This window comes from Lytechinus pictus, chromosome 18 (assembly GCF_037042905.1).
Source record: "Lytechinus pictus isolate F3 Inbred chromosome 18, Lp3.0, whole genome shotgun sequence".
NCBI classification, from domain to species: domain Eukaryota; kingdom Metazoa; phylum Echinodermata; class Echinoidea; order Temnopleuroida; family Toxopneustidae; genus Lytechinus; species Lytechinus pictus.
Window position 1 is genome coordinate 3188139 of NC_087262.1, and position 27281 is coordinate 3215419.

The window sequence follows — 27281 nt, forward strand, 5'->3', positions numbered from 1 at the left end:
AGACAAAACTATATATTCATTAGTACTGCATGCCCCCGGTGCAGTTAGGGTTAAAATACCACGAAGGAATTAATGTTAACACTGCAAATAAGTGTCATCCAAAATTCATCAGGTACTATTTTAAAAAGACCCGGGGAAAGGCTTGAGGAAAAAACATACCCTAAGCACGTTTGGCTAGTCTTTAAAAAAGGAAAGCTTTGGAAAAAACATACCCTAAATATGTTTGACCCAGCGATTGGCCAGTCTTTCAAAACCACCTTTTTCTGGTCGAAAATCGGTGTCCGGGGGGTGGACGCCAGGGGTGGACGATTGGGGATCAAATTCCGTCCCTCTGGAACATGACAGTGCGGCGATGTGAGAGCGAACCCTGAGCGCGAGACTATTATGGTCATGATGGTAGAAAACGCACTATCCACAGAGTGATTGACAGACGGTTGTAGTAGCGTACGCAGGATTTCTGAAAGGGGGAAAAAGATCTTCACCACCAATTATAGGTCGTTTCCTACCCTCCCCTCCAAAGAAAAAATGACACAAAAAAAGTCTTCACCACAAATTTTACGTCTTTTCGTATGGGGGGGGGGGGGTACGTGAACCCCTGCGTACGCTACTGGACGGTACATGAACCCCATGAATATGGGGAGGGTGTGGACGGATATAAGGAAGGGAAGAGGTAAACTTCACCGAACAACGGTACAATTGGACTGTTGCATGGGTTGTGTCCGGAAGTCTTCACTGATATCCTCTACAATGACGTGGTCAACCCTGTCACCACGGTGCCCATGCAGTGCCTGTGTAAATATATTTAGCTCTCAATGACCACCGAAGCGTTGAGCAACCATTGAAAACATCTTTACGTGCCTCATAGAAATGGCGTTTATAGAACAGTCAGTGTAGTTTTGTATGAACCTTGCGTAAGAACCTACACGCTTTAATCTGTTAAAGATTCATAACTCAAACAAGACAGTAAATGCATGCCTTCAACGAGCTGCAAAACTGTAACCAGTCCCGGAATGCTGAAGAAACGCTGAGAGATATAGGACAAGGGGGTACAGCTAGGACTTGGTAAGATTAAGAGTGTATAATCATGGAGAACCTGCATCGATATGTTTCTATCATACTCAGTCTCGGCATGTTCCTTTGCTGGTGTTTACCAGTCCAGTGTTCATCAACTAGAAATGGTAAGTTTCGCTCTTAATTCGTAAAAGATCTTTCGTGGAAAAAAAAACCGGGAATATAACTCATATTATTGAGTGTTTATACAGTCTTTTCACATCCTTTGAAATGAATGGTCAAAATTTTGATCTAGCCTATATATCAAATTTGTTGATTAATTTTTGTGTCCAACAGAGAAACAATTTTTTTTTTAAATACCTCAAATTAAAAAAATGCGTTTGATCGTACCAATATTCACTGCAGATTGGTACGTTATTTTAGTTTCGTCAACCCTATATGTATACACTATAAAAATGAGTGAACTTTGTATATCTGAAGAGGGTTAAAGTGTTGATTTGTAAACTTAAAGGAAAATTTAACTTTCGGAATAAGAAAGCTTGTGCGAAATCAGAAAAATCAAAGAAACAGATCAACGAACATTTGAGAAAAATTGAATAAATGAATAACAAGAAAGTTATGAGCATTTGAAGTTTAGGTCAATATTGTAATGTAGATCCTCCCAATTGGCAATGCGACAAAGATGTGTGATGTCACATGTTAACAACTTTGCCGTTACTTTGGTATGTATTTCACTTATTGACAAACTGCCTCTTTTATCAAATCATTCATCAGATCATGTATTCTTTCTATAGGAAGGCATGTAATATAGATTTTCAAAGAATACATGTTGTGGATAAAGAGTTTGTATCACCATAAGAAAGAGCAAAAAGAGACATTTTGGGGGCATTTTATCGTCCATCACATCTGTCGCATTGCCAATAGGAGGATCTCTATAGCATAGATGCTCATAACTTTCTCATTATTTGTCCGATTTTACTTAAATTTTCTTTGACCTTATTCTTTGTTTTTTCTGTTTCCACACAAGCCCACTTGTTCCAAAGGTTTCATTCCCCTTGAACCTGTTTAATGATTTATTGATTTACTGCATAATGATTTGTTTGCACAGTTTCCAAAAATGCAACATGAACTGAGATGAAATATATTTTAGACCGTTTATTTCTTTTAACCTTAGATTATGATACATAGTCTAGAGACGCAGAAACTGACATACCGACTTGTAAAAAAAAACCCACATTGTCTAATGCCAGTAGTAATGGAAAGAAATTGCAAGAAATGGATTATGTGTAAACATAAATAGAAGGTATATACCATATTATGAAGCAGATGAAAATATAAGGGGCTTGGAACTAAATTTAGAAGAAACCATTTTGATAAATTGGAATGTATTTTATTTAAAGGAGAATGAAACCTTTGGAACAAGATAGCTTGTGTGAAAACAGAAAAATAAAAGAAACAGATCAACGAAAGTTTGAGAAAAATCGGACAAATAATGAAAAAGTTATGAGCATTTGAATATTGCAATCACTAATGCTATGGAGATCCTCACGTTGGCAATGCGACAAAGATATGTGATGTCACTTGTGAACAACTCTCCCCATTACTTAAGTATATATTTCACTTAAACTGCCTCTTTTATCAGATCTATTGGTAGATCATGTGTTTTTTCTATAGGAGGGTATGTAATACAGATTTTTTTAAAAATACATCATGGATAAAGAATATGTATCACCATAAGAAAAAGCAAAAAGAGAAATTTGGGGGGGGGGTATTTTATAGTCCATCAAAGGGAAAGTTGTTCACATGTGACATCACACATCCTTGTCGCATTGCTAATGGGAGGATCTCCATAGCATTAGTGATTACAATATTCAAATGCTCATAACTTTCTCATTATTTGTCGGATTTTTCTCAAACTTTCTTTGTTCTTATTCTTTGATTTTTCTGTTTTGACACAAGCCTATTTGTTCCAAAGATTTCATTCCCCTTTAATACAACGAAACCTCAAAAGCCTGGAGGGAGCAGTATTGATGACGATCTTAAAGTGTTATGTGCTTATTAAAAGCTCCTCCTGATAAAGGGGAAGTTGACCATGAAAAAAGATTGTTGTAAAAATAGCAGACAAAATAATAAAAAATATATTGGTGAAGGCTTGAGGAAAATGCATTAAAGATTAAGAAAGTTATTAGAATTTTTAAATTTGGGATTTGACGTCATAAAATGCATAAATTTCACATTTTTAATGGTTCCCGGTGACTGATTTTGTTTTCTTTTTAGGAACGATTTGTCTATTGATATACTTAAGGTATATAGTAACAACCATTTACAATTTTCTGAGAAAATGACATTTCATTGATTATTTAATGTAAGAAAGCTGCTCGCACATGACGTCACAAATCAAATAATTAAAATTATAATAACTTTTTCATTCTTTGATGAATTTTTCTCAAACCTTCGGCAATATTTTTTCATTATTTTTTCTGCTATTTTTACAACAAACATTTTGTCAGGGTGAATTTCCCGGTCCCTTTAAGAGGTACACCTGCGGCGATGTCCACGACAGAGTGGTCGACAGACGGTTGCAGTAGCGCACGCAGGATTTTTGAAAGGGGGGGGGGTTACTCTGGTGACGGGAAGGTTGCGTTTGTTACCCCCCCCCCTCACTCGATCTCTCATTCCGTTCTCTCGGAAGTAAACATTTCTAATCAGAACAGATACCATGTGAATGTTGGGAGGACTTTGTGATATTGGGTGAAAAACGAAAAGGCCATAATTTTGCGGCTCTGGATATAATGCTCTACCCATATCGTGTAGCTCCATGTCCATATTATTCACCCCAAGAGAGAAATGAACAATGTTAAGTGATTTTTTTTCTTTCCTTTTCCAACTTATACCAGGTACTGATAGCTTCTTCACTGAGATCCAAGAATTGTTTGAGAGATATTCAGCAAACCTGACAGAGGAAATGCTTACTCCACAAAATATCAGCATGGTATTATGTTTGATTATTCTTTTTCATTTTTTGTCAAAGTTTATTATTTTGCTTGATTAATGATTGCGATTTGACTTCAACGCACGTCAAATTCCAAACCTGAGTCCCTTTTCATAAAGACTTGTTACAGTATATAAAAAACTAAATTAACTATATATCAGCAAATCAGATTGAAGGATTTCAGTGGCTTTTAACTGTTCCAACAGGTTTTATGAAACGGGCCCCTGGTCACTATGTATCCCATCGAAACGTGTAGGTTTCAGTTTGGAGGAGTAGCTTACGCAGGGGGTGGTTACCTGTAACCCCCCTAAATTTTTTTTGATACCCAACCCCCCCCCCTAAAATTTAATTGAAGATTTTTTTTTTTTTTTTTTTTGCTTGACAATTTTTTTTCAGACACGAAACGACGGAAAATTGGTGAAGACCTTTTTTTTTGGTTGTCAATATTTCATTCAGCTTGACCCCCCCACCCCTTTAAAAAAAACCCTGCGTATGCTACTGGTTCGGAGTTTGAATTATGATTTCTGTCCTTAATAGAAAAGAATATGGTTTGGAAGTTGTCATTATCCATTTTGTTTGGGATGAGTGTGCTGGGGCATCTCCATAAATCATGTAAAAAAGGGAAAATAATGGTTCCCCTCCTCTTGCTTTTTATTAAATGTTATCGGGATTTTTTAGGATACCATACCAATATTAAACTCGGAGAAGAGGATGGGCCTACACCTAAATCTACAAGAATGAGTTTCACATGAAAATAGATAACATCTCTTTGCATTATTTTCATGGACCTATCCACGGAGGATTATCTATTGTTACTGGGGGTGCTGTGACAATGCTCAGCAGTAACAATAGATTAAAGTGATTGGTTAACATTGGTTTGACTTTTAAAATATCTGAGCTAGAAGGTCACACTTGTCACCTGTGTCTGTGATATGTTACAAAAATGAAGCCCAGAAAAAATTGCGTTCGAAAATAATTATTTAGTGCTTCAAAAATTGAAATCTAAAGTGACCGAAAACACCATCTTAATTTCATCCCATACACTTATGTGTACTATTTAGGCGTCTATAAGACGCCTATTTACAAAATCGGGATTTGCCTTGTAGTTTTAGCTTTTCATTCGCAATAATGGTTGTTTTCAGGGTTTATTAGTTCTAATACATGCACTTGTACACATGTTTCATCTTGGTTTGAGAATTTTTTTAATCGGCTGCTCACAAAGTTAAACGATACCTTTAATCCTCCGTGGATAGGTCCATCACCGTCCATGGTTATTTTCACTATTATATTCACCTTTTGTCATGTTTGTTCTTTCCTTACAGATTGGAGCTGATTTCAATTGCCCGTCTTCAGTTTCACCGACAATACCAAAATCAGGTGAATTATAAAACTTGAAAGTTAATACTAAATTCTATACTATTTTTATTCATAATAAAATTAGATTCAGGAAAGTGAGATGGTGATGTCTTTTGAGAAAAACTGATGCCTTGAAGAAATCGAGATACCGTAACAGACGCCATTTTTTATCCGAATAAAGAAGTTATCAAGAAACAGCTTAATTTTCTAAAAGCTTCGAATCTGAATAATAGACAATCCGTTGAAAGCATACAAGTGAGAATGGGGATGAGATAATCAGTTGGATTATTGCTGTAAAATGTGAATTACTCCTTGTTCATTATTACTTCCAAATCTTTCAAAGAATTAGGCCTGACAGATTATGCTATGATTAGTCAAGAAGTTACAAAAAGGGGAAAAGAAAATGACAGAGAGAGTAGGAATTTAAGAAGAGGAAAGAATATTATAAAGAAAAAAGTAAAGGTATATAATATAGGTCGTCTTGAACGCCGATCCAGATCGCCCCCGTCCGCCGTCTAAAATGAAAGCATGCAAATGAGAGCAGTAGTATTCCAGGAACGTGTAGGGGGTGGTGGTGGGCCGGGATGGGGGTAGTGTTCTCCCTAAATCTGTTTATGTTTGTTGTTATCACCATCAGGACCCCGTCTTACAAATAGTTACGATTGATCCGATCAATCTCAAATACAATGGGAATCCATCAATGTCATATTTTTTCTACAGGAACAATGTCTCGTTTTGCACAATGTCCTTTGTAAACAAAGAGAAGCACACTGAATTTTCAACATGTTTAAGTAAATTAGTATGAATATACTGCATATATAGAAAATATTTTGAATAAACATGCATGTTAGATGTTGGCGTTGCTGGCTTTCCATAGTTGTGGTTGATCAGATCAATCGCCCTTTGTAAGACATACGTTGTTGTGATGTATGAAAGCAGACTATTATTACTATCATAATTATTTTCCCTGTTCTATATTCACAGTTCATTTACTACGACCCGGTGATATAAAGGTGATAGGTGCTGTCGGAGATTCATTAACGGTAAGGATAACAACACGAAACATCACCAACAAATGAAACAACGGTTATAGATTCTGATAATTCTAACAACAAAAATGGATAATGTAGTCATAACAGCATAACACCAAAAAATGTAGTGCACACTTAAAGTTTTGTTTATTTTTCACAAAACAGTCACGGTGATATGCACAACTCAGTGATAATGCATATGAGACATTCGATGATGTCCATCACTCACTATTTCTTTTTTTTTTTTTTAATGTTTGAATTATATAATGTTTTATATTTTTACAGATTTAACGATAAGGACCAACTTGACTGAACCATGTATATTTAACAATGCTAATTCCACATGTTCAGGGAGGAATTAATCGTTGTTTCACTTGACAATGAGGAGAAAATTATAATATGTCATATTTCATATACAGGTAATAAAATATAAAAGAAATAGTGAGTGGATACGTCATCAGTCTCCTCATTAATTTTTGCACACCGACCAGGATGTGCATATAACTGTTTTGTGAAATTAAGCGAAAGTTTAAAATGTCATAACTTTCTTATTTTACATCCGATTTTGATGAAATTTTCAGTGTTATGCTTGTTGGATTTTTCATATCAATCTTTTGTTGGGATGGACTTTTCATATCAATCTTTTGTTGGGATGGACTTGTCTTTTAAGAATTGAGTTTATTTCATCAAACAAGCAATCATTCACGTTCATCACTGAACGTAATGTTTTATCGATTATCTATCAGGGCGTCATCAGGCGGGGGACAGGGGGCATCATACCCCCCCTCCCAATATTTTAAGGATCAAACTTCTTGTAGATGTGACGTCTTGTTGCCTCGTGCTTGGCTTGATTTCTGCTACACAATGCATTAATAATAACTATATATAATTAGATGACAAAATATAGTCTATCGTGGGATGGATGGCCCCATTTACCATATTCATTAGATCATTAGTGTGCCAAAACGTTTAACTGATGATTCTCACAAATATTAGATCCACCTACCTTTTTCCTAAATATATTCATTTTTCTTCAAATTTTCTATGATTTCAATGAAAATGTGATTATTATTTTTTTGTAATTGTCTACACCAGTTCAGGTGATTATTTGTTGTAATTGATCATATTTTGTAATTATTGTTTACACCATTTCAGGCAGCGTATGCAGCCGGTGCTACGTCTTATTCCCCAGTCTTGTTTGAATATCCCGGTTTATCTGCTAGGTAGGACAGGAGAGTTTACCCGTTTTTCATTTAAAGGGGAATGAAACCTTTGGAACAAGTGGGCTTGTGTGGAAACAGAAAAATCAAAGAAGAAGAACAAAGAAAGTTTGAGAAAAATCGGACAAATAATGAGAAAGTTATGAGCATTTGAATATTGCAATCACTAATGCTATGGAGATCCTCCAATTGGCAATGCGACAAGGATGTGTGATGTCACATGTGAACAACTTTCCCATTGATGGACTAGAAAATACCCCCAAAATGTCTCTTTTTGCTCTTTCTTATGGCGATACAAAGATTTAATCCATGATGTATTCTTTAAAAATCTGTATTACATGCCCTCCTATAGAAAGAACACATGATCTACTGATAGATGTGATAAAAGAGGCAGTTTAAGTGAAATATATACTAAAGTAATGAAGAGAGTTGTTCATAAGTGACATCACACATCTTTGTCGCATTGCCAATGTGAGGATCTCCATAGCATTAGTGATCGCAATATTCAAATGCTCACAACTTTCTCATTATTTGTCTGATTTTTCTCAAACTTTTGTTGATCTGTTTCTTTTATTTTTCTGTTTTCACACAAGCTATCTTGTTCCAAAGGTTTCATTCTCCTTTAATGTTTAATTCATTGCAATTTATAATTTCGTTTTATTAAAACATGAAACTGATCGATCAATACCAGTGGACCATGACATAATACCAAGCTTTAATAGTTCAGAAAAGCATACGAAAAAAAATCAATGCATAATGAGAAATTAAAATTATTTCGTATATACATAGGCCTACAGGTAGAGATTTTGTAAACATGTACATGTATATTGTAATCATTTCATTTCGTGCTGTTATGGCAAATATATATTTGCACTGTCATTATTATCGTTATTTAACTTGAGAATCCAAATACTAGTTATATCATGGAGCTATGGTTGTATATTGTAATTATATAACTTCCCGTGTCTTTTCCTTCTGATCGGATCATATTTTAAATTAACTATCATTATGTAACTGTATTCATTTTTTGTATTTGGAGATATGACCTGAATTGAATTAAATGACATTTTGAATAAAATAAAATAAAAGAAGAAAAAACAACAACTTAATGGCAGCAACAAATAAGAATAAGTTGTATATCTGCGTGTCCATGATGAACTTCAAACGTTATGAACTGGGTCTTGTTGATAAAAAAAATAACACTTGCACCTGCAAAAACGTCGGTGTTCTATAACACCCAGTCTGGTATCTATATCGGTAAACACCAGGGAAGTGTTGAAACAACACTGGTTTGGCGTTAGGCTAAGCCGCTAACACCAGATAGGCATTAAAGCAACACCAATAGTGTTAAAACAATATCGGTTTGATTCTAAACTGGTGTTGTTTCAACACAAATTTTTTTCTCTGGAGTTTTCCGATATAGCATGGTGTTAAATTAACACCTGCGTCTTTGCAGTGTGCCTTTTGGTATATTTGTATACCCTTAGTTATTTATTCTTTTCTGCATTATACGAATATGTATGACCTGAAATTGATACGATGTGGTTATGGAACTATGAAATGATTTACATGTTTACTGCATGTAGTTTACGATTTTACATTGTTTTTCTTTACCCCTATCTCTTCTCTACTCCCCCTACTTCTCTCTTCCTTCACCCCTCACACCCCCCATCATACGTTCTCCTTCTCTCCCTTTCTTTCTTTCGCTCTTTCATTCTTTATCTTAATTTTTGTCCCTCTCTCATTGTTTCTTCTCTCATTCCATCTAAGCACGCTATCCACGTTTGCGCTTTCGTTCTCCTCCCCCTCTCTCTCTCTCTTTCATTTTCTCTTCATCCCTCTCTCTCTCACGTAGTATGGGTGGAGACAAGACACTGGAGAAAGTACTTACGATTCCAAGTAAGTTCCCTTCGTATTTTGACAATGACCAAGTTTCAATCTAAATGTATTTATTGTATACCCAATGCTCCATATCACCCCCTGTGAATGCATTTGGTCATTAATTTTTACTAAAAGAGTCTTATTCATCTTCTTTAATCAAACAAGTTATATTCCCATTTCTTCTTCATTCCAGTGGCGTATTTATAACATTCTACACTATGATTTATGCGGTGTTGAATTTGACTCGGAACGGCTCCAGTTGGGAGTCAACTGTTCCTAGTCAAAATGATTCCGAATTAATTTGACCAGGAATGATTTGGCACCCAGTCAATGCAAAATAACTCGGAAAAAACCCCAAAATTTTACTCAAAACCGAGCAGGCAAAAAATAGGGTGTGGCAGGGGACACATATACTGCGAATAAGGCTACTTTCGGGGGGGGGGGGTAATGCAAAGAAACGGGAAAATATAAGGGAAAAGAGGGGAGAATATAAAAGTTAATCTGATGGACATTCAAAGAAGCCATGCTAAATTTGGGGTTGTGATTGCAACGCTCACCTCTAGCATCTACATGAATGAAAAACTGGTGCAGAAACTACACAGTGAAATCAGAGGTATGTGAGCCAAATATCGAACTATATTATTCCGACCTTATTATCTCCCGCGAGAGTTCTGCCAAGTCTTTGAACCAGAACCATATTCCGTTATGTTGGAAATCATGGACAATAACACCAGCAGCCAAAACACCAAGCTCGTGAACCTAACGATATCCGACCTATATCTCAGTGGCGTACCTAGGATTTTCCAAGGGGGGGGGGGGGCAAATTCGTCCGCCCCCCAAAAAAAAGGGTCTTCAACCGCAAGTAAAGGACATTTCGCACCAGGAAAAAAATTGACAAGCAAAAAAAAAAGAAAAAGAAAATGTCTTCAACCGCAAGTAAAGGACATTTCGCACCAGAAAAAAAAATTGACAAGCAAAAAAAAAAGGTCTTCAACCACAAATAAAGGACATTTCGCACCAGAATAACATTGATAAGCAAAAAAAAAAAAAAAAAAAAAAGGTCTTCAAGTTCAAAGAAGGGGCCCACTTAGCTCGTCAGGGATCAGTTTTGACTCGTCAGGGGGGGGGGGGGCAGAGTTACGTCCCTTGCATGTGTTGTTACTCGTCAAGGGGGCAGTCTGCCCCCCCCCCCTTAGGTACGCTAATGTCTCTGACCTCGATAGTGATGAAATGCTTTGAACGGTTCCACAAGCACATTCTCCCACAGATCCTACCCAACATAGATCCCTTACAATTTGCCTATCAACCGTGTAAATCCGTTATAATCATGTCGTGATTTTGCTAACTCACTTGATAGCACAGCATGTTGACGAACTGGGTTGTTATGTTCGTACCCCGGGGGAGGGGGGGGGGGGTACTCGACCAAAAAAGTAGTAGGTATGTGCCGCGGGCGAGACAAAAAACGGGGGCCTTGGAGCGGGCTTATTGTAAAAAGGAGGGTCCTCGGAACGGGCTTCGGAACTACAGTGTAAAAATGGGGTTCCCTCCGCGGCACATACCCACTATGCATTATATACTGAGTGCCTCCCCCCCCCCCCGGGGTTCGTACTACGTCCGTTGATTTCTCATCGGCCTTTAACACAATTCAACCCCACCTCCTGATGAATAAGCTTATCGCTTTGAATGTCAAACCCTCATTAATTCTTTGGCTTCATGATTTTCTGACAGGTAGAATTCAAAGAGTGAAACTACAGGATGTCTTCTCCAATTATGTAACTACTAACACAGGGTCGCCCCAGGGTAGCGTATTGTCCCGGGGGGGGGGCAGTTACATTGACGAGTGGATACCATGCGCGACCAAAAAAACACGTAAAAGGATGTCTTTTTCAAGATAGGGCACGTACGTTATGTACGTAACGTAATAAGGATGTCAAAAATGCTAAAATAATGAAAAAGGGGTATCTACTTACACTCGGAAAGCTACGTGTTTAGGGTCAAATTTGCGAGGGTGAAAAAATTAAGACTATAATGTTTTCTATAGGATGTACTTTTTGCCCCAAGAGTCATCACTACCTGTTTAGAGTACGATTTGCGCGAGATGTGGGAGGTGGGGCTGTACTAAACCCAATGATGTAGGTAAAGATAAAACCGACGACCGACGCACAGTGGGCCAGAATGAGTTGAAAGTGCGCCAAAATTATATTCCGTGTTATATTTTTACTTTAACATGTTGATTAAGGGTAATTTTGGGCGTAGAATCGACTGAACATAATTTAAAGCCGATATGACGTCACTTTGATACCAAATTTTGATTGGCTACTTAAAACCTATCTGTGAAAAGACAAATTACGCTAAACAATGTGCAGTATATAAACTTTGTGTTATGTTTTACTTTAAGATTGACCAAAGTGAATGTTGATTTATGCTTCTCACATGCCTAAAAAGTGTGTATGAGATCCTGAAAATAATTGTATGGCATCAAAATGATCAATAGATCTAAAAAAAAATACTTAAAAATCTGAAAAATATTAACCATGCTTTATCAAGCGATGTAGACTTGGGTAAAACGCAGAGTATATAACACCACGAATGTTTTACTATGAGGAGGGCTTTTGGCTGAAATTATTCTACAAGTAATTTTTATCTCTGGAAGAGGGGGTGGGTAGCCCTTATATGCGTTATCAACCTTTATTTTGTTTGCATTATGCCCGGAATTCATGTCATTTTCATGGAATTGAAGGAGAATCGTCCTCGCCGTGCAAAAATGAACGGCAATGTACACCCCAAACACTGCGCTGCGATGACTGCACGGTATAAAAATGACCGTTTTTAACAGGTTTTGGGGGTGTTGTGTCAAGTAAAATCGGCTCTAACATAAAAACGGGCAAAAACGGGCAGCTAAATTTGGTATCGACTTAAAGCTTAGACATCTGGCAAAATGATTATGATCGAATTTAAACGGAAATCCACGGAAATCGAAACGTTTCTAATGTAAAAATCTAATAAAATGGATTACCAGCATATTTCGAGGAATTATTATCCTATAAACCTCCTGAAATGTGTCTTTTATCTACTTTGAACCCTTTCACTTAAAAAAGAATATATCAGGATTATGTGGGTGCCATTTCAGATTCCTACATGAAAAACCTCATGTGAAATGGCTTGTTTTTCAACTAAGTTGTCATATACGCGGCATTTCGCAAAATGTCACATTTTACGTTTTGAGGTATGAAATTAACATCCTTTATGCAAATTCCCGAATGAAATATTTTGCTGAAGTATTCTTCAAAGTGTTGTCTTTCAGCTGGGCATGACGAAAATCAAAAATCTGAAATTGCCCAAAATGACTTTTGGCGCACTTTTGTTTCACCCCGGCCCATTGTGCGACGTCCTTGACACAATAAAAATATCGCTGTACTTGTTTAGGGGGTCAATTCAGGGAATACTTGGCAAGAGTATCGTTTTGTTTCCAATACTTGTTAAGGGTAGGGTTTTACACGCTAATACTTGTTAAGGGGTGCATTTTCAGAATATGGAAAATGCTTTTCGACTCCACATGGTCGCGCATGGTATCCACTCGTCAATGGTAGTGGCCCCCCGGGCTATTATGGCAAGACCAATGTCAGTCTCTGTATACAAGGGCACAGCAACGGATGTACCTTCTTAGAAAATGAATGAATTCCATGTTGATAGGGTAATTCTGAAACTATTCTATAAATCCGTAATTGAAAGTGACATGCTCTTCAGTTGTGTTGTTTGGTTCGGGGGAGGGGGGGGGGGGGCAGGAAAGATGACCTCAAGAAATTACAGAAAATAGCAAATCATGCTGGCAAGATGGCTGGCGAAGTGTCAAATCTGACAAATGAATGCAATAATATGATCTTGAAACATGTCTCACAGATAATAGAATATGAGAATCACCCATATGCGCTCAGGCAAACGGTACCGTTCAATGAAAGCACGTACTTCACGCTTTCTCAACTCCTTTGTTCCGCTCTCTATCCGCAAATACAATGAACTACAGTGAAAAAGCCCATATCTTGTCACTTCGCCAGTCATCTGTACCTCATCAAATTTCACTTCTTCAACCAGTTAACAAATCTTTAAGTGATTATACATGTAATATAATGATGTAATAATGTAACAATATAATGACTGAAATAATGACATATATGGTGTGCATAATGTATATTAATGTGCAGTATAATTTATGTAAATAATGTATGTATATTTTGTAATAACAACAAGGTGAATTTCCATTGAGGACAATAAATTAATGAATTTGAATCTGAATCATACTGTTTCAAGGGGTTTTTTTTGCGCTTTTCCTGCGGCCGAGATATATGTTTACGCAGAGGTGAAGAGGTGCTTCTATCCATTCTTAAATTTTCTAACAACGATTGTTCTCTTTTATACAGATATATTTCGAAAATACAACTCTCACCTGTATGGGTATTCAACTGGTATCTCTGTACTGGACACCCAGCCTAAAAATAAAAGACTCAATCTGGCTATAAGTGGCTCCGTTGCAGAGTGAGTATACTAATAATATGTCAGCTATTCGTCGATAATTAATATCAGAATTTACGTTCTTTACGGGAATAAGAAATCACCTTTTCTTTGTTCGACACTTCTTCAATCGTAAAACTTATTTGTAGTTACCACATTGAAATACACGATCCGTGAAGCATTGTGTGAAATCAGGAAAATCAAAGAATATTCAAAAGTTGGTCATAACTCTGTTATTATTCATTCACTTTTCCTCAATCTTTCATTGCTTTGTTTGATTTTTCTCTTTTATATGAATTCAACTTGTTTCAAGGGTTTAATTCTATTTTACAGTACACTGGTCGGTATGAAAGGCGTATGTAGATGTGTGCGGGGAGGGGGGGGGGGTGGTGTTTAATATTATTCATTCCTTCATTTCATTTCACTTTTCATTATTGTAGGGAAATGCCCGAACAGGTTCGTCAGCTGATTCGGAAAATGAAAAACGATCCAATCGTTGATTTTGAAAATGACTGGAAATTTATCACGATATTGATTGGCGGCAACGACCTGTGTAGCGGATGTCTGTATTCACAAAGCACACCAGAAGATTATATTAGGTTTTTAGATGAGACTATTCAAATACTACATGATAATGTAAGTATGATAGTTATTATGTAACATAGATCATAATGAATGCATATTTTGTACTTTTCATATTACATCGGAAATTTAAGGATTGTATGTGCATGTAGGCTTGGCCTGTATACAATTTGTAACGATAGTTTTCAAATATGAAAGTATAAACGCTTATTTTGTTCCATTTTCTGTTATCAAAAATATGAAATGTTCAAATATGAATATAACATGAAACTCATTCTGAATTATTTGCGTAATTTTCGTATATTTTGGTTATTTAGTTTTTTTCTTTTTATGATGTCTCCTGTTGGCAATCATGGTTTATATTTTGATTTGTATATATGAAATTTTATTTCTCGTTTGTTATTTTGAGGAGCCCACAATATACAAACTTTGCTTTTTAGTGGGATCCTCCATTTTCACAAATGATGTTGATTTGTTATGATTGCATTTATTTGATTTATATTTTATTGAAAATGAAATGAAAATATTTATATATGTTTCAGCTAAAAGATACTCAACATACAAACGTATATTTCTGTTCAAGAAAAAATAAGAGAAACAAAGTCATGGCCAAAACCGACGGAAAATTGATTATCCTAATTCATGATTTTTTTCTTTCTTTTGATGTCCCCCCCCCCCTAATTTGATTATTTGAAGTGTCCCCGCACCTTTGTGAATGTGATTGCAATGTTCACTGCTAATCAAGCCGTCAAACTACGCGGACCTTTGATCTGTAACATTATGGTCAGGTAAATATCACAGCCTTTCAATTCATTCTTAATAGATGATTAAGGCTGTCTTTACATTGTACTTCTATACCTGACTGTATAGTTTTTCTTATTGTTTAAAATAACTTATTTTGAATTATAATTGTTAATTTAGCTAACGCCTATAGAATCAACACGATATCACGTATAAATGATATATAGTTTTTCATATTCAAGTTTGTAACCAGTGGAGTAACAAAGCGCAATAGAGTATATATCTATACACTGTAAAAACTGTGGTGTTGAAACTGACACCAGTTGGTATTAAAAGAGGACCACACCCTGAGGTGTTAAAATTACACCCTAGAGATTGAACATAACACCAAAGAGTGTAAATGTAACAACCAAAGATGTTTTATAACACCTATAGGTGTTAAACTAACACTGTCAATTTAACACCGGTGTAAAATAACTGTTGTGGTCCTCTATGTACACCGGTTAACACCATAGTTTTTGCTGTGTATAGTTACTAAATTCATGAAATTCATCGTAATATTATTTGTTAACCGTTTTCTGTAAGAAATCAAACTTTGAAAAGACAACACAATTCCTCTGATGAAATATGTCAATAGAGTGGATGTAATTAACGCGAATACAAATTCGCGAACTTGGGAAGAGGTTAAACATCATTATAGATCTTAATTTATATGGGTTGGTGCACTGGCAGATCTGGGGGGGGGGGGCACAGCCGGCCGTGTCCCCCCCCCCCCTTGGAAAATCCTGGAACCGTTGGTTGGATAGTTTGCGCGAAATGGTGAAGGTGAATGTAATAATGGTCCTTTGGATTGTTTATATCGTCACTTCGTTGCATGTTTCATTATTTCATCATAAAGTGGTTTATTAATTCAAAATAACCAACAAAGATTCTCTTTCTATGAGCATTGTTTTAGAGCCTGCATGATAATTCATACTGTTTCACCGCACTCGATCTGATGTTTACTTCTTTTAATATTGCTTTGAATTAACGTTAGCGCGTATGGGAGTGTCGTATAGCGGAAATCTATATCACCTACTATTTTGCTATCAAAACCACTTATGATAATTATTAATCACCCATATAAAATCATAATGGTAAAAAGTTCTTTCCTCTAGAAACTGCCCTCGTTTTCTCAGGACAGACAACGCGTACTGACATACAAAAACTTGGTAGATCTTGCCTCTTGAGTTACTTTTTTTCTAACAAATTTGATAAAATGGTAGTTTCATTAATTTGGTTGTACTTTGTTGGCAGCGGCGTAACAGGGGTCGGTGGCCAGGGGGGCAGAGCCAAAAATTTCCCGGTAATTTATCATACCGTAACCTCGTACTAGTGTGAGTGGGTCATAATATGAACAGGCGTAATGGTGTAATGAGGCGACTATTTGAGAAGGCCAGATATTGCGTATCGGGCAGAATTTATTCGCTCGCGAGCAAAAATTTTGACATTTTTAAATAAAATAAAAAAATCAATTTTGTGATAGATTTTGACATGATATCCAGAGAATATAATAATTTATTTCAATCTTCTCTCTTTCCATTCCTTTTTTGTGGTCTGTACGCCACTATGAACAGGAATTTTGCGGCAGTAGCGTGAAAAGTAAAACAAAAACAAAAACAGGGGCGCTGTATGGCGCATGTACTAAAAAGCTGCTTAATATAAATCCCGAGCGAGCGAGAGAAAAAATTACCTTTTCATGAGAATCTAACTTTGCTATATTTTTTGACATAATATTCAGTAAATAAAATCGTAGTCCAACACCTTTTCTGTGTTTTTCTTTCCTTTTTTTCTTGCAGAACTTTTAGGGGCCATGGCCCAACCCTTCCATACTCACATCCGGCAGTGCTATGTGGTTGGGGTCCTGTGGGCGGATCCCCCCGGAACTTCTTGATATCAAAGCCATTTAAACCCCGCAGATTTCCGCTATATCGCGGGTATATAGAGGATATAGCTTTTACACAACACATTTATTCCACCCAGTTGCGTATGAGGGAAAAGTTGTAAAAAGTCGCCAGCGTGCAAAGCGAGCTGGAAAAAAAATAATTGCCTATTGAAATTAAATTCTAATTATGTGACAGATTTTTCCATTATATTCAGCAAATAACACATTTCATCGTTTCCGTTCGTTTCATTAATTTGTCTCCTATATTTCTTTTATTTCCCCTTGGGTGTGGAACCAAGGGGGGCGTTATAGAGCCATTTGAATGTTAGGCCTATAGATGAGGAGCCCCTACTGCGTGGGGTCTGGGGCAAAGCCCTGGTAGCTTTTTTGCATTAAATTTAGCAAGCTTATAGCAAAATGTTGTATGCATGCAGTCCATCTTTCTTCCCGCTCTTTTCAATCCTCGGCAGCCCGGTCGTGTTATTAAGTTTGTTTTTTTCTTGTTCTTCTTTGTTTTCCAATTTAGCTTTTGACTAATTCTACTTTCATTTCTCGCTATTATTTGCCACTTTGTCATCTTTAAATTTATTTCCCATCATGCTATTGCTTTACTTCTGCCTATTTCGGAATGATTTGTTCTTTCTCATATGTTCTTATTTCGTTCCTTTTGGCCCGCTTTCCTTCCTCTTCCATTAAAAAAAAATAGGTTCTTCGTTTTCTTTTGATTTTCCCTTTCCTCCTTTCCTTTTCCCTTTCCCTTTTCCTTCCCCCTTCCCTTTCTTCCCCCTCCTTTTTCTTTTTTCCCGTTTATTTATTTTTTTTCCCCGGTGAAATCCGCCAGGGGGGGGGGGGGGCAACTTGCTGCCCCCCGCCTGTTACGCCACTGTTTGTTGGATGCATAGAATAATTTTCCTTACCTTGGAGGAAACAGCACAGTCTCATCAAGGAGATATCACTCTCCTTGGTCTCATAACGTACATACTCCGTTTTTGAAGTCGGGCGAAATTTCGTTGTTAACGCGAAGAACGTCGAACCATTCTCTTTACGATATAAAGACAGGGGCAGAGCAAAATTAATGTGTTCATTGCAAGGAGAATTCATAAAGAATGTAGCTATTGCATTCTACGTTACTAATGTAATTACAATCTTACGCGCCAATTCATTGTAATATGTTACGTTTCCAGTATTCGGCCCGGGGATCGGAGATCAGTAACGCGTCGTGATTGGTCAAAAGTTTTATTCGTGCGCACTGCAGTTGTTGGATACTTATTATTCCGTAATGCAATGAGTTTTACCTTACCTATGGGACTCATGTGTCTTTTTGTTTCTTTTCCATTGTCCCCTCTCCTCTCTTCCCCTCTCTCACACCTCCCCCCTCTCTCAACTCTTCTACACTCCCAGTTATCGTGTACAATTATTTTGTTTGTTTGTTTTTATCTAATTTCGATGCATTAGCAAGTATTTGCCCTAATGTTATTATCTTTTGCAATGTTACTTCCTTTTATTTTCCTTTAGTTATTACTGCCCGTGTATTCTAGGAGGATCGATCCCACAAAATCTGGTTTATCTCAAGTCAAGAGAATTTCAGGTGATAAATATGAATTTGTTTGATTAGTATATTAATGGTAGATAAATAAATATGAATATATTTGTTGATGAATGAATGAATGAATGAATGAATAAACGAATGGGTATACTCTGCATGAATGAATGAATACATTGAATAAGTATCTAACTAATAAACTAATTATTGAAAAGCAATTTTACCATCTGCTTGTGATTTTTTGCTTGGTCAGCCCCCCCCCCCCCCACTTTCAAAACCATTCAGCTGCCCGGGGGGGGGGGGGCACTTCCATTGACGAGTGGATACCATGCGCGACCACGGGGTCTTGAAAATCCCCCTAAACACGTATTTCCATATTCTGAAAATGCACCCCTGAACAAGTATTGGAGTGTGAAACCCTACCCTTAACAAGTATTGGAAACAAATACTATTGGCAAGTATTCCCAGAACTGAGCCCCTAAACAAGTTCAGCAATGTATTTTCCATATTCTGAAAATGCACCCTTTAACAAGTATTGGAAACAAAACGATACTCTTGGCAATTATTCCCTAAAATGAACCCCTAAACAAGTACAGCAATATTTTATTGTTATATCACGGGTCCGTCGGTCGTCGGTTTTACCTTTACACACCATTATTTTGGTTTAGTACGGCCCCCTGCACCTTCCACACCTCGCGCAAAAATGGCAAATCGGACTCTAAACACGTAGTGTTGGGGCAAAAAGGACATCCTTTATAAAACATTTTTATTTTGTTTTATCATCCCCGCATACTTGACCCTAAACACGTATATTTTTCCGAGCGAAATAGATACCATTTTTTCAATATTTTTGTGTTTTTGACACCCTTTTCACGTTACGTACGTAACGTGCCCTATCTTGAAAAAGACATCCTTTTTACGTGTTTTTTTTTTGGTCGCGCATGGTATCCACTCGTCAATGTAAGTGCCCCCCCCCCCCCCGGGTCAGCTGCCCCTGTATTAAGTATGATTATTATGAATACATTTGTTATCATCGTAACAATTTTCTTCCCAATGTAGAGACTTTTGCGCACGTTGGTTGAAAGTGGAAAGTTTGACGATAAAGAAGATTTTGCTGCCGTTTATCAACCTTTCTTTGAAGATACAATTATACCTGAATTACCGGTGTGTCCAGCCTTTCATAATTATACTGCTCATCATACGTTTCAAAATGCTATAGTACGAAAGATACAGAAGATTCTGAAGTGTAAAACCCAAAGTGTGATGTCACACTCTACTATTGCAATCTTATTGAATTTGAATTTACTCCTCAAAAGAGGAGCAATTTTTTTATTTTATGGCCAAAAGACGTGAGCAAGGCATTTAATCTACAATGCTCTTTTATCCTGCTTTCAAATAAATGGAAATGCTATGTGCATTATTGGTAACTAGGTGTGCACTTGTTTAAAAAAAAAAGAATAGGATTTTTAATGCGTTACTTCATTTCAGGTAGACATTGTTGAATCATGTACAATGTATTAATCAATCATGTCAACAATAATTTACATGATCACTTCGACTTTATGTTCGATTTAGTGGTACTCAGGGCTTGAAAATATTATGATTTGAACAGATAAAGAAAGGTCGGACAAACACAACAATGAAAAGTTGATCAAAATTGGACAAGGAATAACGACGTTATGACAGTTTAAAGATCTGAATTAATTCGGTGAAACAGATTTATGCATGTGTTCCTAAATATTCAATTAGCAAACTGATCATGATGTCATATCCCCACTTGTTCTTTTGAATTTTATTGAATGAAATTATGTTTCTTTTTTTTTCCTCCAAGAAAAAAAAATGTATGAACAACTGATTTAACGCATCAGATATTCATTGCTGCAACTTGTTTTATTATAAGGGAGACATTATCATTCACATAATTTGTATGAAAAATTGAAATAATTATGATTTCATGTAATAACATAAGTAAAAGGAAAGTGGGGATGTGACATCAAAAGCCCACTTAATGAATATTTATGACAACGTGCTATTTTCACAAAATATTGGTAAACTTTAAAATTCAATAACTTTGTTATATATCATCAAATTTTGATGAATTTTTCAGCATTTTGCTCAGTGAAATTTATTTATTTAGATATAATTATTTTCAGGTCAGAGTACACATTTCATTTAGCAATCTCGTCGACAATTGATATTTGCATGGAAATGAAATCAATCAGTTTGAAACAGTTGGATTTTTATATTTTCAATTCAAGATGTAGTTCAAAATTATGTATTTTTGTTTTGCTATTTTTCTTAGAATGGACATGTAGATCGTTCGTTCATCGCACCAGACTGTTTTCATCCAAGTCAGAAAGGCCAGGCTGCACAGGCGACTGCTAACTGGAATAACCTGGTAAATAATTGATAAAATATACAGTCGACTGTGCCTTGCTCAAGAGATTGTTAGTACTACATCCATCTCTGGCGTACAGAGGGGGGGGGGGGGTGGTCTTGGTGGGTCAAGGACCCCATTTTCAGGACTAGTAAAAAAAAAGTAAATAAAGGAAAGGAAATGAATAGTGATGAAATATAACATTCTGTATATAAAAATTTGTCACAAAATTAGATTTTTGTATATTTTTGTATTAAAAAGGTCAACATTTTTGCTCACCTGCTTTGCTCGCTCGCAGCTTTAAAAAAAATTCCCCATATTCGCCATGGCTGGCCCCCACAATATTTTTTGGCTCATTACGCTATACCGACATCCATCCATGCTTTGTATAATTTCACAGCTCGCTTAGAAGTTATTCATTACTCAATCTTTGAACTCTTCAGCATTAGTTGCTGAAAATCTCGAGAAGCGAGTAGGCCTACCCCAGACTTTTACATCACACATCTTTATTACACCTCGCCTTTTTATTGATATATATTACAAATGCATGTATAGACCTGCTATTTGTTTCCATGCATGAATATTTTGAATTATTAATATTGGTAGCATTTCATCTCATTATGCTAGTGACATATTCGTGTCTTGTTTTCGTAATTTAAAAATCTTTACAAATATATTTTCAATTTGTATAATATGTTGGTCGCTTTGGGAGGATTCCCCCCCCCCCAAAAAAAAAAAAAAAAAAAATCAGCCCGAACATACTACACATTCCTATGGGAAGCCCCGAGGGTTGCCCATAAAAAAAACCTTAAGATGTCGGAGGTATATGAGTGCTAAAGTAAAACCTTGCCCTCTATACGAAAAAGACTCCAGTCTGGAGTGCCAAGATGATTTATATAGGATTGCGGCTTAATTATCTGTATTTTTATTTTATTCAATAGATAACCATGTTTTCTAGAATATATCGGTGTAAGAGCAATTGATTAGTAATGATTGGAAATCCTACCTAATTTGCCATAGGAAATCCTACCTAATTTGTCATGTTACATCTTCAATTCAACATAATTAGTGCATGACCATTCTAGGACCTACGATTAGCGACAGCGTATACCCCCCCCCCCATACGTGAAACGACCCTTCTGATTACAGCTGACCCCCCCCCCTCCCCTTCCGCCTTTGACCCCTCTCGGCTTGCCATTATGATCATTCATACACAAACTATTCTATTGTTACTCTCTTCCTCATTGCAAATCGTGCACATTATGGTATTTACTGAGACGATATACCCCCCTCATGATTATATTTGCTGCTCAAATGTTTCTCCTTTATGTTTTCGATGATGTAGGGTTATATATTCCTATTTCTTTCACTTATGTTAATACAGTTTGAGCCAGTTGGATCGAAGGATACATCTTATAACACAGGAGAAACCATCAATTGTCCATCGACGGTAAGATTCATTTTCTTCATCATCCACACTAGCAAAACGTCATCATCAGGCCACCATCAACACAATCAACTTCCTCGCCATCATCATCATCATCATCATCATCATCAATATCATCATCATCATCATATCATCATCATCATCATCATCATCATCATCATCATCATCATTATCATATCATCATCATCATCATCATCACCATCATCATCATCATCATCATCATCATCAATATCATCATCATCATCATATCATCATCATCATCATCATCATCATCATCATCATCATCATCATCATATCATCATCATCATCATCATATCATCATCATCATCATCATCATTATCATATCATCATCATCATCAATATCATCATCATCATCATATCATCATCATCATCATCATCATCATCATCATCATCATCATCACCATCATCATCAATATCATCATCATCATCATATCATCATCATCATCATCATCATCATCATCATCATCACCATCATCATCATCATTATCATATCATCATCATCATCATCATCACCATCATCACCATCATCATCATCATCATCATCATCATTATCATCATCACCATCATCAATATCATCATCATCATCATCATCACCATCAATATCATCATCATTATCATATCATCATCATCATCATCATCACCATCATCATCATCATCATCATCACCATCATCATCATCAATATCATCATCATTATCATATCATCATCATCATCATCATCACCATCATCATCATCATCAATATCACCATCATCATCATATCATCATCATCATCATCAATATCATCATCATTATCATATCATCATCATCATCCTCATCATCATCAATATCACCATCATCAATATCATCATCATCAATATCATCATCACGATCATCATAATTATCATCATCATCATCACCCTCATCATCATCACCATCATCATCACCACCACCATCATCATCATCACCAACATCATCATCATCATCAACATCATCATCACCATCATCATCATCACCATCATCATCATCATCATCATATCATCATCATCATCATCATCATCAATATCATCATCATCATCATATCATCACCATCATCATCATCATCAATATCATCATCATCATCATATCATCACCATCATCATCATCATCAATATCATCATCATCATCACCATCATCATCATCAATATCATCATCATTATCATATCATCATCATCATCATCATCACCATCATCATCATCATCAATATCACCATCATCATCATATCATCATCATCATCATCAATATCATCATTAATTAAATTTTCTGTAGTCTTAAGTTTATATTATTTTGTTTTTCGTTAATTCTATGCAACTCTTGTCAACTTGTCATGTACATGTACTTATTTTGTCTATGTATCCAGCGCTTAGAAGCAATGCGTATTAAGCGCTTTATAAATGTTGATTTAATTTATTATTATTTTGATTTTATCATCATCATCACCATCATCAGCATCACGAACACCAGCACCATCATCAACATCATCGTTATCATCATCACCATCATCATCATCATCATCATCGTCATCATCACCATCATCATCATCACCACCACCATCATCAGTCATCACCATCATCATCAGGCATCATCATCATCACCATCATCATCATCATCATCATCATCATCATCATCACCACCATCATCATCACCATTACCACCATCATCATCATTATCATCATCATCACCACAACCATCATTATAATCATAACCACCATCATCACCATAATTATTATTTATTAGGCAATTATTTCTATAGAATCAAATTATGGTAATCTAATATCTTTTACGCCATTTTTTTTCATGTAGGATTTTCCATACCTGTACACCAATATCAACAGTAAACCGGCATTCTTAGATGACATCCATAGATCATCGCGGGGATCATCGTTAAGAGACAACCGTCTACCAAAGACCAACTCATCGCCTTCTTCCAAACTCGAGATTCTTGACGAAGATAACAATATACGTCAAATAATATAATGATTACACTCTTGAACTTCAGCATGTCGAGTCTATTATACATGCTATCGTGTCCCCTGCATGAGTTTTTCTTTATTTCAGTACTTCAAACTTCATTTTTTTAATAATAATAATATTTGAAATGTATATAGAGCATAATAGTTTGCGCTTTACAAACTTTATCAAATTACTAAATTATACATTAAACCTAATTTCAATTATCCATTAAACCTTAAACCTAAAATATGTCATACATATTAGAACAAAATTAAATCAAATTTTATTGCATGGGTGTGTACATACATGAACTAACTATTGTGCTATTCACAAGTACTTTTAAAGAGATAGACAATATCAAAATTATAGGGCTTTTTAAATATGTGTTTTGATGTTATTTAGATGTGATGAGGATATTTTCATTTTTTACTTATTGTTGGACATAATTATGACGGCGATGTTGAGAAAGATAAAGCAATGATGTGCCGCAATCGTACTAATGATCTATTTTTATACTAATTCATTCTTTTTTTGAGAGAGAGAGAAGACGTATTTATGAATATGAATTGATGCATTTTACTATGTCCTATATACTGTATAGAGCCAATTCTATCAACCATAATTGCGTTATGTTTTAATCGAAAGATGTTTTAACCACTTCAACTCCAAAAGACTTTGGCTGATCCCTGATGTGATATAATTTCTAGACTGAATAATTTTTTTTCACAAAACAAAGTCGTAATTCGTACGTGATATTTGATTCCTTTTTCTTTCTTTCAATGACCAATAGTCATTTCAATTGTTTTATATTGTTTTTGTCTAAATACTCTACGTTGTCTTCTCAACAAATACTTTTTATTTCAAGCGTGGTTTATAATTGCTTTTTAAATTTAGTTTAATAGGTTTTCATTTCTTATGTATTTCTTTTAGTTTTTAATCCTCATCTTATTCCTCGGCGACACTCTGCAAATACAACAGAGAGGATTTAAAATTTATCTTAGGACATAATTACATCACATACATAAATGCATGTCAGGCAAGTGTAATGTACCAACACTTGAGGAGAGAAGACTGGCACTGTGTACAAAATTTGCAAAATCACTTTCGATTCATCCTCTGTAAGACATGGCTACCTCGGAAAAAACGTACAAACATATCTCTTCGTCGTAAAAACAACTATCAACAATTTCAAATAAGAACAACAAGATTTTAAAATAGTCCTTTGCCATTTTTGGTTGACGGACTCATGGACCTATTACAATTGTGATAGGTCCATGACGGACTCAACAAAAGATGAGTGTGTCGACTAGGAAAGGAAATGGACAATGGTCACCTATGCACTATACAGTCACTTATTTTCATTAAAATCAAGTGCCATCTCCTTTCCTTCAAGTCAGTCACTATGTTACATCTATATTCATTAACTTTTATGCTTTATGTAAAATTACATTAGCTTTTTCAATGTATTGACTTATTAATGTATTTCACTATATTTTTACTATGTTATTTATTGTGCTCACACAAACTTGTAAACATGAATTTTACAGAACATGTTTGATCATCACTAAAGACCATTTTATTCATTGAATTGAATTTAATTTTTGTATCTAAGTATTTTCTTATCTGAACCTGGCAAAAAAATTGAGATAAGTTTGTGATTTTGAAACGGTGATATACATGCATTTTAACAAACCTTACTAATGTACCTTTAATTATTCAATATTTGCTGAACTTTAAAGAAATATAATGATGAAAAAGTGAATTAAGATGTTCCTGTGGACAAAAATAGTGACAATCTGTTCTATACGCTCGCTCATAAGACAATGATGAAGAAATTATTAATTCTAAAGATTAAACAACATTCACTTGCACATTTCGATATAGCTCCTTTTCTAAACTTTATAGAAACTTTGCTTTAACCAACACTGTCCAATTTAGGACTTAATGTATCTGTATATTATTTATGCATATATGATATGAATTAAATCATTCATTGATTGGATAAACCGCGCTTATTGGTGTATTATTTCATTGAATACGTCTGTACAATATTACCTCCAACTTTATCCCTAGATCATCGCCTTTTCTGCACATTCGCCCCCTCCCCTCTCCCACCCTCTTTATCCCTGATCGCCTCTCCTATACACTCTCCGGCCTTCCCCTCCTTCCTCTCTTTCACACCCCCCCCCCCCCCTCTCCCTGATCGCCCCTCGATCCATGCACACTCTCCGGATCTCCCCTCCTTCCTCTCTCCCGCCAACCCCCCTCTCCCTGATCGCCTCTCTTGCAGACTCTCCGGCCCTCCCCTCCTTCCTCTCTTTCACAACCCCCCCCCCTCTCTCCCTGATCGCCCCTCCTGCACACTCCTTCCTCAAGTGAACGGACGAAAAAAAATACTTTCAAGGGCAATATTTTCAAATTTTAGAGACCTATAATAAGTTTCAAGTTTATTCCATTGATTTCAAATCCAAATCCCTCAAAACAAAAGGTTACAATAATAATAAATTGCTAATTTTTTTTTTACAAATTATCGAACATAAGTTACAATGATAAATTAACATTTCTAACAATAAACATAGTCACAAATTAAACGAAACGAAAACATAAAGAAAAACAAAACAAATCAAATGTAGGAAAAAAATCAACTATATACTGTCAGGAACTGTTATAATAATATG

The 27281-nt window shown here is 35.9% G+C and overlaps 1 protein-coding gene across 4 annotated transcripts; it reads left to right on the forward strand.

Annotated features, from left to right (window-relative positions):
* Window positions 1-414: 414 nt before the first annotated feature.
* Window positions 415-26609, forward strand: LOC129282294 (phospholipase B1, membrane-associated-like). Of its 4 annotated transcripts, XR_010296550.1 has the most exons (15): window positions 415-1178; window positions 3909-4003; window positions 5326-5380; window positions 6344-6402; window positions 7546-7613; window positions 9466-9509; window positions 13910-14024; window positions 14441-14636; window positions 15279-15370; window positions 18763-18835; window positions 19850-19954; window positions 21093-21188; window positions 22552-22617; window positions 24454-25837; window positions 25874-26609. XR_010296550.1 is itself a non-coding variant. In XM_064113599.1 (14 exons), the coding sequence occupies exons 1-14, from the start codon at window positions 1085-1087 to the stop codon at window positions 24625-24627; spliced, it is 1332 nt and encodes a 443-aa protein (XP_063969669.1). In that variant the 5' UTR covers window positions 415-1084; the 3' UTR covers window positions 24628-26609. The 4 variants fall into 4 exon arrangements, 2 of the variants coding, with proteins under 2 accessions (XP_063969669.1, XP_063969670.1); XM_064113599.1 differs by having other exon boundaries at window positions 24454-26609; XR_010296551.1 differs by lacking the exon at window positions 19850-19954 and having other exon boundaries at window positions 745-1178.
* Window positions 26610-27281: the final 672 nt, after the last annotated feature.